The sequence below is a fragment of the Plasmodium gonderi genome (genome assembly GCF_002157705.1).
Source record: "Plasmodium gonderi DNA, contig: Chr02, whole genome shotgun sequence".
In the NCBI taxonomy this organism is placed as follows: domain Eukaryota; phylum Apicomplexa; class Aconoidasida; order Haemosporida; family Plasmodiidae; genus Plasmodium; species Plasmodium gonderi.
The window spans coordinates 419546-432254 of record NW_021628926.1 but is presented as its reverse complement, the minus strand read 5'-3'; the positions used below and the strand labels follow the sequence as shown (position 1 = coordinate 432254).

General features: G+C 31.6%; 3 protein-coding genes across 3 annotated transcripts; all 3 read left to right on the top strand.

Annotated features, from left to right (window-relative positions):
- Window positions 1-1656: 1656 nt before the first annotated feature.
- PGO_020820 (pre-rRNA-processing protein TSR2) lies at window positions 1657-2959 on the top strand (the record flags this gene model as incomplete). Its single annotated transcript, XM_028685900.1, has 4 exons — window positions 1657-1715; window positions 2138-2238; window positions 2449-2534; window positions 2699-2959. The coding sequence occupies 4 exons, from the start codon at window positions 1657-1659 to the stop codon at window positions 2957-2959; spliced, it is 507 nt and encodes a 168-aa protein (XP_028541701.1).
- A 1927-nt stretch (window positions 2960-4886) lies between these two features.
- On the top strand, window positions 4887-9236 carry PGO_020810 (hypothetical protein, conserved; the record flags this gene model as incomplete). Its single annotated transcript, XM_028685899.1, has 1 exon — window positions 4887-9236. One exon carries the CDS (start codon window positions 4887-4889, stop codon window positions 9234-9236), a length of 4350 nt encoding a protein of 1449 aa, XP_028541700.1.
- Window positions 9237-10434: 1198 nt separating this feature from the next.
- PGO_020800 (hypothetical protein) lies at window positions 10435-11334 on the top strand (the record flags this gene model as incomplete). The annotated part of the gene is made up of 1 exon (XM_028685898.1): window positions 10435-11334. One exon carries the CDS (start codon window positions 10435-10437, stop codon window positions 11332-11334), a length of 900 nt encoding a protein of 299 aa, XP_028541699.1.
- Window positions 11335-12709: the final 1375 nt, after the last annotated feature.

The following is a 12709-nucleotide window of genomic DNA, read 5'->3' as shown; positions in this document are numbered from 1 at the left end:
GTTATTTTTCATGAACCATGAATAAGTATAAAAATTCCCTACATTTTTTGAAAACAACAAATCAATACAATTTTAAATTCCAATTTTTTTTTTTTTTTTTTTTTTTCCATTAATGTTTATTTTGAAACGGAGTATGAGATGTATACACGTGAATATATGGCAGATATGGTGGTGCGTTATCTCATTCCCTCATTATGTTAAGAAGGACACAAGAGAAAGATGCTTTTCTGGGATATGGATATATCGCGCATTCCTAAATTCATAATTTTTAAAGTGGATAATAGGAATATATTATCATACATGGTATACATATAATACATATTTTGAGGAAGACATTATAATAATATACTATCCAATACCCAGATTGAGTATTTCAAATAGTTTAATCCTTTGAAAATATTCATATGTAATATATATTCCCGTTCGAAACAAGAAAAAAGAAAAAAGAAAAAAAAAAAAAAAAAAGCATCACTGAATGTTTGCTTTCCTATTCCAATGTATGCATTTTTTACTAAAATGGATAGAAATAAATTGTGAAAAGTGATTTTAGGTATATATATTGGAATCTCTACTTTTCTAACGTGAGAAAAATTAAATTTACTCATTCATTTATGTATATATATATATATACATATATGTGTATTATCCGTTCCGTTTGTACACTCTCTTTAGTCAATTGGCTACCGACACATTGTTATGGCCACTTTATACATTCGATATAAACAAGCACTAAGATCAAGCGTTTGAAACATAGTTAAAAGAAAATTTATTTCTCCCTTTAAATTTTAATCGAATTTTCCTCTTCCCCCATTCCAACCCAATCTTAAGATGTTATATAAACCTTCAAAAAAATAATCTACCTTTTTTTTTCCGATAATTTGTAAGCAATTTCTCCAATCATGCATGCGGTTTCTTCCTACAACAATGTTGGACCTATCAAAATTTCATTAATTGCCCCGCTTTGTTTTTTCAGCAAAGTAATATGGGTTGTTGGGACTATATATAAAAAACATAAGCTTTCCTAAAAAGAAAGAAAAAAAAAAAAAAAAAAAAAAAAAAAAAAAAAAACTACGCTTAAGTAGTAATACATGTTAACAACAAAAATGCTAACTTGACCTCCTATTCCAATTTGATAAGCTATTTTTCATACCTTCTTCATGCAAAAGAGACACATTTATAAATAATTAAGAGTCCCATAACAAACGTCTCCCTATAAGAAATCAATTTGAGGTTTTTTTTTTTTTTTTTATTTGCAACACCTCCGTTTTATTCTACCAAGTTGTCGTTTTTTTTTTTTTTTTTTTTTTTTTTCCCCCCCTTTGCTCAATATATTTGTTGTGTTACTTTGTAAGGATGAAATATAAGAGAAGAAATATATAGAAATACCCAATTTTGTTGTGTTACTTTGTAAGGATGAAATATAAGAGAAGAAATATATAGAAATACCCAATTTTGAAAAAGAAAAAAAAAAACGAACTACTTACATTTTTGCATTTTTTTTCTGTCCCGTTTTTTGAAAAAGGCTGAGAGGAAAATTGATCATCTGCCGTAGGGTGAATTATTGATGCAGGGGAGTTGATTTTTAGTTTCCCAAATTTGCATAAAAAGAATTGCGCACACTATTGTCACAACTTAACATAACAGAAGCCAAACAAAATGAACGATGATGGATCAAAGTTACTGTATGAAGGAATTAACTTGATTTTTGAAAAGTGGTAAAATTGAACATCCACCCTTTGTTTCTTGTGAAAGAGTGGAACAAAAAAAAAAAAAAAAAAAAAAAAAAAAAAAAAATATGAAGAGGAACATTTTATCCCGTTTCTCCCCTACCTCCCAAATCATTTAAACGTTTTTTCATTTTATTTTGTTCTCGTGTGCCATTCATCACAAACGTACTAAAAATAGGAACCATCCCCCTTTCTACTTTTTAATTGTTTAATAAAACGTTAAACAAATGTGATTAAATATTTACACAGACATATATGTATATATATATATATATTGCCCCCCTTGAGGATATGGGGAGAGTGTACATACAGACACACCGTTTTTAATCAGCATTCTTCTTTTATCAAATTTACAAAATTTTCTCTCTCATCCCACTTTGCACCACGCTGTTTTCTTTTAACTCCATCAGGACAGTTCTCAGACTGGCTGTGACGCACAATTGGGGAGGACCAAACTCAGAAGAAAAAAAAAAAAAATTAATCGAATATGTGCATAGTTATATATTATCAAGTAAGAACTAAAAGGAAAAAGAAGTGAAAGAGTTGAAATAGGGGAAAACACAATATGATAAAAAAAACATTATGAACGTGTTCATATGCATAATTGTGTAATAACTATTATTGGGAATATATCGCTCTATTAGCTAGCTACAATATTGCTTTATGTTTTTTTTTTTTTTTTTTTTTTTTTTTTTTTTTCGTTCCACTTGGTCCATTTTAGCTAGTAGCCCAAAACATGAGTTGTGTAACTATTTAAGGGACGAAATGAACACCCTTTTTAATGTAGATATTGAGGATGACAGTGATGTAATAATACAAAAGAGTAAAAAAAAAGGAATTAAAAAAATAGAAAAAAAAAGAAAAAATGGCACAAGCTTGCATGTCTTTTCACGAATATGTGCAAATATATACATGTATAAACAAAGAAATGCACATTTGCCCCCTCTTTTCACATGTAACTCCCCCTTTAGATTGAAGTTTCCGAATTGATATTGGACCTTTACAGTAACTTGAAAAAGAACAACTTGGAAATTATAGAAAAAATAAAGCAAATAAAGGAATCAGACTTGACACATTGTAGGGAAAATAACTTAATACAGGAAGGTTCCGGTTTGGAGGAAGGTGAATCAGATAGCGATTATTCGGAGGAAGATCAGTTAGAAAGTTCTTATTCGGACGAGGAACATTCCGTGGGTAATCATTCTGATGGGACGCAATCAAAAAGTGAATAAATAAAAAAGGAAACCACGTGAAAATAAATGATATAAGACATCGAACTTTATCATTTGTAGCTGCATATGAGTAAGAAGTATCATAGGTGCGCTCGGAAATAATGGGACCTCATTCGTATAATTACCTGTTTAAAATGTAAGCATGTATACATACACAAATGTATAAATATACATATATATATATACATACATATGTGCGTATTAAAGCACCTCTAACATTATGCATTCCGTCTTTTAATGAATCATTTTTACATAAAATAAGTGCACGAAAAATAACGTATCCCTCCTGTTAGCAATCCCAAATGGGAGAAATTTTTGAATAAAGGGAAAAGGAAGAAATGGCTTAATGGCTATGCTAGAAGAATGTTTAAATAACTTTTACTTTTCTTGTTCCTTATTTGTATATTTTCGATCACATATATAGTGAGAAATCAGCCCTTTTTCATACACATCCTTATATGGCAAACGTATAAATGATCAATATATGAGAAAAAAAAAAAAAAAGACATGAACAGAGTTATACATTATGAACAGAACCTCTCTGTTGGATAGTTTATTCTTTTTAAGATTTTTTTTTAATTTTTTCCATTTGATATTTATTTTGAAATAAAAATGTTTCTTTGCATAAGTTCTTTCTATTTTTTCTCCAAAAAAAAAAGACTTTACATTTTTTTACTCGAACTTTTTTAAAAGATTTATTCTTCGTATAATGAGAATAGATGGGGAGGAATCGGTAGGCGAACTTACGCATGTGGCTCTATTTTTAGCTTTGAAAAATAGTTGCCTTTTTGCTCCCTGAAAAAAAAAAAAAAAAAAAAAAAAAAAAAAAAAACACAACACAACACAACACAGTAGCAATACACAATAATACAATACAACATGGTACAATACAACATAGTGCAATGCACAATAATACAATACCACATAATGTAATATAACACCACATGGTGCGGGTGAGATTAAAGCTAGAGCACTATGTATAGATACACGTTCAAGCTTATGTCAGACGACATTTTTTACACTTATGACTTTTGCCTTTTAGTTTTTGTGCCATTTTGGAATATGTACAATCTTATGGAACAGGTACAATTTATCCATGCTACATACAGTTGTGTTTATATGTGTTAAAAAAAATGTTTTTTTTATTTTTGTTTAAAATTTTAAACTTTCCCCATTTTGCCGGTTAATGGGTATGTTTGTGTGTACATGTCATTTGTGTGTATGTGTACACGCAAAAAGGAGAAAATTAAAAGAAATTATGACATAGGAATGTAGTGCCTTTCGAACAGTGTATCCATATTATTAAGGGTAAATTATACATGTTGTATTTTATTTTTTTTTCTTTTTTTAGAATTTAATATTTGACGATTTCGTTTCAAATTTGTTGAGGAGGGGGAATATGAAGGGTTAGGAACATTTTTGCGCATTTGGCAGTTTTTGTAATGTCTGCCTTTTTCATATGCGCATACACATGAATGAGAAAAGAAAAATATACATACATACATATATATATATATATATATATATATATATATATATATATAAAACATCCTTTTGCTTTAATAGGAGGGAGGATTTTTTTTTTTTTATTTTCTCGTCCGCTCTCCCCCCATGTGCATGCATGTATGTGTATAAATGGAAATATATGCCTACTTTCTCAATGTCACTTTTTTTAACAGTTTTGGAATTTTATTTTATCATTCCCAAATTGAATGTTAATTTTAAATATAACTTGATATTTTTAAGAATGATCCTCCTTTCTAGGTACACCTTTTTTTACGTACTTAAGGGGAGGTATTTCTTCTTATTTTTATTCATTTATTTATTTTTTATGTTTAGACCTTTTTGATTATTCAAGATTGTGGCAGATTATTACTTTTTTGTAATCTCACATGGAATACTTCAAGAAAAACCATTGTTCCAAGTCATGGAAATTGACTTTGTGAATTTGAAAAGTCAGAACCCATGTGATGTTCTGTTTAGTGATAAGGGAGAAGCAGTGACTGATGGGGTGGGAGAAGCAGTGACTGATGTGAGAGACTCAAGTGAAATCGACCAAAAAGACTTGGACTCATGTAAGAGAGAGGCGTGCAAAAATTGGCATAAAAAAAGGAACAACAACAGTGAGATCGGAGAAAGTATTGCAAATTTACACCATGTGGATTGTTCAAGAAATGTAGAAATTTACAAAAAAGAGGAAGCTCAACAAGTCCAAAAAGACAATGAGCTGTATCAAGCAGGAATAAAAAAAGGAGATAACGAGATGGTAAATAGAGAGCCAGAATGCAGAGAGAAAGGGATTCATGAAAGAAAAATAGAAAATGAACAAAATGAATTGTCTCAGATGCGTGAACATGTTCAATGGAGGACTGCCTACCTCGAGTTGAATCAAGAGGAAATTCCACGGTTATGTGAAGTCAATTCTGGGGACACTCAGGATGAAAATAGTGAATCTCAGGTGAGAAGAAGCACGGATGTGAATAGAAGCACGGATGTGAATAGAAGCACGGATGTGAATAGAAGCTCGAATCTGAACAGAAGCACGGATGTGAATAGAAGCACGGATGTGAACAGAAGCACAGATGTGAATAGAAGCACGGATGTGAATAGAAGCTTGAATCTGAACCATTACAAAGACAGAGAAACAATAATCGAATTGCACAGAAACAGCAAAGGCACCAATATAAACATATACAAACGCATGTACCAGTCGTACATGTACTTGAAAAAGGAGCAGAGTGAACTATTGGTTGAAAATCGAAAAATGCAGGAAAGAAATAAAAAATTAAAGTATGAATTAGACAGTTTAAAAGGTAACAACTATTATTCCAATTTTTTTTTGAAAAACGAGTCAGAGAATCTCTTTGATGAATTGGCATCAGGAATAAGCAGCATTTTTAAATGGATGGATATTGAAAATAAAATTTCTCAAAATAAAGCTTCTCAAAATAAAGCTTCTCAAAATAAAGCTTCTCAAAATAGAGCCTCTCAAAATTATTCCCATGAGGAGAGGAGGATACCTTCCTCTTCATTTGAAACTAGGACAGAAGCTCCACAGAATGGTCATATGAAGGGGAATGAAATTTGTACACATTTCTCTTTTCAGAAAAATGAAATGCATAACGATACAAAAAACAAATTGAAACATAATGAAGAGGATGCAAATGAGAAGAGAGTTCAATTTTTAGAAGTAAAAACTACAGACAGAGATGGTGATCATCATGCGACATCACCACATGTGAATTGCGAGGAAAGAACCCACCAGAGAAAACTTACATCTAACAGTATGCTGAACGAGAAGCAGTCATGTCTAGGAAATAATGTCCAAACAGAATCATCCATATATGAACATTCTCTTGTAAAAAATGATGATGCAATAAAGAAAAGTAATTGGTTCAATATGAATTTATGCAAAAAGGGTTCCCTAAGCAGTAATCATAACTCAGGTGAAAATTACTCTGTGGCATGTGCGCAACAAAATTGTGAGACGGAAAAGAATCACACATCTATTGGAGCAGAATATAATGGAGCAGCATATAATGGAGTAGAATACAATGGAGTAGAATACAATGGAGTAGAATACAATGGAGCAAAATACAATGGAGCAGAATACAATGGAGCAGAATACAATGGAGCAAAATTTAATGAAGCAGAGTCTAATGCAAATGAATCCGCTATTGAAAATATTAACAGGACAATCATAACTAATAGTGCTATAAGGGGAAATGAATTTGACATAAGTAAAAATAATTCATTATGCATATCAGAGGAGTACAAAGGAAGCGACAAAAAAGGTATCGATTCTGTGATAAGAGAGAAAGATTTATGTAAAAAGATAAAGGACGAGCTAGACATGCAAAAATATGAAGAAGCTGAAAATGATGCGAATCAGAGGAAAGGGAAAAAAATGCAGTTTCAAAATGAGGGTTATATATATTTGCAACAAAATGGAAGGGAAAAATTGACCATGACTTTATCTCAAAGGTTTAATACTCAGGATGAAAAAATAAAAAAAAAAAAAAAAAAAAATTCCTTTCTATGGCAGAAGGAAAGTCCAATGAAACGATGGGGTGTAAAACATAACTACTTGAACGCAAGTTTAGAAAATAGAGAATCCAAATTTGCAGAAGTGGATCATGAATTAAGAACATTTCAAAATAGAAACTATGTAAAGGATAATATTATCGATTACATCAAGGGAAGACTTCAATTAGATGGTAGATGGTGCACTGACGAACGAAAAGAAGAAATAGAAATTACTTACAATGTTGCAAGAGCAGATATGAGTCAACTGAAAACAGTGACACAATCAGATGTTAAAAAAACATCAAGCTATACTTCATGTAGCAAAAGGGGTGAAATTTCTCGTTCAAATGAGGATGATAAAGATAAAAATCATTTAATCTTTCACATTTGCAATTACAAAGAAAATAAGTATGTTCCCATAAATTTGGATCAGTTTTTTTTGTCTAAAGAAAAGAGGGCAACATTGGATGAGGACTTTAGCTTGAGTTGCTTGAAGAAGAGTATGGAATTTATATTAGACATGAAGAGACATGGAAATTCTCGTGATGGAAGCAGCAATAGAAGTAGCAACAGAAGCAGCAACAGAAGTAGCAACAGAAGCAGCAATAGAAGCAGCAATTGTAGCAGAATGAAAAACATCCGTGACTTGAGTGACATTCAGAGAAATAATGCACGAATAGCTGAAGAACAGAACGATTTTCCTGCAACATACATTGAGAACCGTGGTACATGGAATGATAAGAAGACATATAAGAAAATTACAATAACATCTGCACAAAGGAGCAAGGATGAGAACAATACAGCATGTGAAGACAGAAAGAACAGAAGAACAGATATTAACAAAGAAGAATTGAGAAAAGAGGGAATATGTTCCAAGATGAATGAACTTCCGGGAGACGATAATTTCGAACATAAGGATGAGAAAAACAGAGGTAGTAAAAAAACAGAAAGGATTCTAAAAAATGAGGGAAATGAAGAAATATATTTTTTCAAATCGAATCCAAGAAGAGCGAGCAATAGAAGTGGTAGATGTAACACAAAGAAGATGTTCCAATTTTGCAAAATGAAACGATTGAAAGGAAAGAAAAATAGAATGGTACAGAAAGTAGACAGAAATCATGGCAACAAAATCGGAGATATAATTACGTACATAAATTTAAAGAGAAAAAAAAAACAGCCAGGAGGATGCAAAACATTTCAAGTTGCTGTAAAGAAAGAGAGAGAAGACGAGCATCAAATTTATATATTTATGATAAAAATGAACAAAGCTAATTTGTCATCTCGTGCAAAGGTTGGTTTTCCTGATGAGGAGCATTTCAAGAGAGTTCATAAGAAAAGAAATACATTTCTCGTTCGGGAAAAAAAGAAGAAATTGACAAAGTTGAAGAAGCGAGAGGGAGACTATTTCAGCTGGAAGGTGAAAAGTCCTTTAAAAGAAGCAGCGGTGGGAGAGGAAGAAGAAGTGGAAGTGATGGAAGAAGAAGAAGAAGTGGAAGTGATGGAAGAAGAAGAAGAAGTGGAAGTGATGGAAGAAGAAGAAGAAGTGGAAGTGATGGAAGAAGAAGAAGAAGTGGAAGTGATGGAAGAACAAAGGAGAAAAGACGTACCCCTTGAAGTGGCTACAATGGGCAGTAGTGGCACTTGTGCTGATAAAATTTGGAACTCAATTGTTAAAGCAACGGATGAGGGCCATGATGACATATTAAAAAAGGTCCTCCATAAGAATGATGAAGTCACAGGGAATGAAAATGTAAATATTGTAACACAAGAATATATGAAACTTGAGAAAAATGTAGAAGAAAATTATGACGTGCTCATGGAATGGAAGAAAGAAATGGAAAAACATATACAATCTCTTAACATTTCTGAAAGACAAATCGAAAAGTTAATGTCAGAAAAAAAGGATCAAGTAATAATAATAGGGATAAAAATTATTTTGGGTGATAATCACATATGCTTACTTGTGGATGCATTAACCAGCATTGAAGATATAGTAAATACATGGATGAGAAAAAATGGAAATTTTCTGAACAGTTATGTAAAGAATAATGATAAGATTTCTACATTTTTTGAATATTACTCAATTGACTTGTTTACCTTTTTGTCCACTTTTTTAAATATTCTTGAAAATTACGTGGATGAATTTCCATTTTATTTTTCCATAGCACTTGAAGAAATGTTTAGTTTTTGTTCTGAGAATTCGACACATGCGAATGGGCGTTTATCGAGAAGGAAGTTTTCAAACGTTTGAGATTTCTTCCATTTGTTAATGGGTACTTGAAAGGTTAGATGGTATGGAATGTCTTGAAATATTTTATGCTGTGCTTATGCGTGCACTCTTCTAAGAGGGTTGCGAGTCTTTTTTTGCAGGAACCATATTAATACGGAATTTTCTAAACCCTTGGTATCATTCCATCTATTCACTGTCTTGTTTACTTTCTTAAAGTTCATAAAAGATGGTGAAAAAAAAAAAAAAAAAAAAAAAAAAAGTCTGCCAATCGAGGGAATCCTCTTTATTACCTCATCATTAGACATTATTATCAGCTAAGGTTATATTGAAAAAAAGAATTTTTTTTTTTTTTTTTTTTTTTTTCTACTGTTGTTATACACTCATATTGGCACTTGTATGCACAAAAGGGAAGAAGAAGTGTGGCCAAGTGATGAAGTGGTGAAATGTGGTGTCCTGCCTTACTGGCATACTGACGAAATGCTTAAATATTTTTAGAATTGGGAAAGTGACGAAATGCTTAAATATTTTTAGAATTGGGAAAGATGCAAATATTTCATTGTAGCAGAAATGGGAATGTGAATGGGAAGGGGGGCCATTGCTGTCCTTACTCCCTCTATGTCTGGGCTTGTCATAGAAACGGATCACAAGTAGAAGTACCGTAAAAAAAAAAAAAAAAAAAAAAAAAAAACGCTTGAATATTAGGATTAATCAGATTTATCTCTCTAAAATAATGTACATATCTATGTAGCATTTTAAATTCTGCATATATTTTTTTCTTAAAAAAAATATCAATACCAAACTGGGAAACCATACGAATAAAGATGTCTAGGCGGATGCTTTTTTTTTTTTTTATTTCATAGTACATAAATTGGCACCATTTATTACACTACACACGATATCGCACCTGTTCCTGTAAGCACATAAAAAAAAAAAAAAAAAAAAAAAAGTCATTACTTCTGTGTATGCAATAGATATAGACACATAGATACATGTGTATATATCCATATGAGCATGCTTTTCTCATCACCCGATTTGTGGTGAATTCGTGTAAAACATTTGACATGTGCATGTATAAAAGAGGGGAAAGAAGGAATAATTTTATATTCACTTGGGAGAGTGTGTATATGTGTGTGGCTGTTTTTTTTTTTTTTTTTTTTTTTTTTTTTTCTTTTTTTGTAACCCATGTGGGAACAGTTAATAATATAACTTATACAAAAAAATGAAATACTTGATCCTGTTGCATATCCTTATTTTGTACATTTACAAATATTATGAAAAGAAGAACACTAATGGTGATGTCTTACACTTAAGTCTTACAACAGGTGGAGATGGTAAAGTTTTGGCATTGGATGGAAATGTGTCCTATAGGAGAATGTTGTATCAACGAAAAGGACGAAGAAGAAGAAGAGGAAGGGGTAGGGGAACTCGTGGTAGACGTGCAAAGAAACTTGAACGGAGAAGAAAAGCACAGCGCAGGAAAGCTAGAAGGGAAGAAAAAAAAAGAAAAAGACAAAGAAAACGAGCTGAACGAAAGAGAAAAAGAAAAGAACGTAAAAAAAGAAGACAGGAAAAAAAGGAAAGGAAGAAGGAAAAAAAAAGGAGAAAAAAGGAAGAAAAGGCGTTACAGAAAGAGAGGGAAAGAAAACAAAATAATGAACAAGAGATAGATTCGAATCTCAATTCTAAACAAAATGAACATGATGAAGTAGGTCAAGATGGATCCGAATATCTATCTAAAGATGGCAATAATTATGTGCATCACCAGAATGGCCCTAACACCGCATCACCAGGAGGAGCTGGAGGCATTCTGTCCCCAAGAAATAATGCAGAGAAAATTGGTCAGAATAATAATTTGTATGGAAGAAATGGCGAACCTATTGATACAGACAAACTGCACCCAGCGTTGTATGAAGAAGGGAACCATGAGGAAATCTCAGACGAGTATGACAATTCAGGACAGACAGGTACAAGCACAGCTGATGGGGATAACAATTTGGGAAGTCCACACGAATCCCAATTGGGTGGTAATGTCAAGGTTATTCATTTTGATAAACTCAAAAGGAAACCAAAAAATATAATTATAAACAAAATTAAGGGCATTCTGAATATGCTCGAGTGAGGAAGCGGCGAAAAAAAGGGAAAAAAATATATCTCAGCAATGAGAATTGCATAGAGCTCTCGGTTTTTTTTTTTTTTTTTTTCTTTTTTTCAAGTTTATATCTGCCGCTGTTTTTTTCCATTTTTCCCCTCGGAACATTGTTACATGAATTAATATCTTCTTATTCCAAAATAATTTTGTTATTCCACAAGCATGCTCTTTTTTTTCTTTTTTTTTTTTTTTCCCGCTCTATTTTTCATTTTTTTTTTTATTTTTGTCCCCTTTTGTGAGAAACAATAAAAGGGGAACTTTTTTACAGACACTTTTTGGTTAACACCTTTTTTTCACAGCTACTGATTTAATTTTTTTAAAACGACGTAATGTGCCACGGGATATGTGTGCATATTGGTATACCTGCATATATTACACATGTAAAGTATGTGTTTATGCATGTGCATGTTGAGTACCTTTGGTGAAGAGGTAGCTCTGGTTAAGGCAGCTTTGGTGAAACATCTCTTCTTTTTCTAATCCTTTTTCTAATCCATTTTCTAATCCATTTTCTAATCCATTTTCTAATCCATTTTCTAATCCATTTTCTAATCCATTTTCTAATCCTTTTTCTAATCCTTTTTCTCCCCCTTTTATGGAGCACCGGTTTGTCCATGTGCATTTTTTTGGGTCCCCTGTTTTTTTTGCAAAAAAATATACAGCACAATATGGCAAACAACTACATGTACATATATGAAGCTTAGGTGGGAAGGAGGAGAAATGTATGGATTTATATTTGTAACGAAACCTGTGATGCGTAGTTCTTGCGAAAAAAAAAAAAAAAAAAAAAAAAAATAGAACAAAATAAAACAGAGAACACAGATAAAATAGATAAAAGAGAAAAAACAATTCAAAATAGTAAAAATAGTTGCATATACGAAAAATCTATTCGGGGGTGGACTGGGGCTTGGCTGATATCTCTTCCCCATCCACCCAGCTTCTCAATTGTTGGAAAGGAGAATGACATTTTGCCTGAAGCAAATTACGGATAGAAAAACTCTCAGAGATAATGTTAACAAAAAAATATAGATATTTTTTTTTTTTTTTTTTTTTTTTTTATTCAAATATTGAACTACCAAAAAAATGCACAATATTTATTTTATTTTTCTTTAACCAGTTGCTTTTCTTTTTTTTTCCTTGACACGTTTACAGTCGCTTATTTTTTTCCATAGCGTATTTTTTTTTTTTTTTTTTTTTTTTTTTTTTTCTCGAAACGGATATTTTTTCCCCACCCTCTAACTTGTCGAAGTTGTTATTTTATTCTTTTAGTTTATTTCATTTTTACCTATTTTGTTTTCTTTAAAAATATATACATATATATATATATATATATACAATGTACATTACT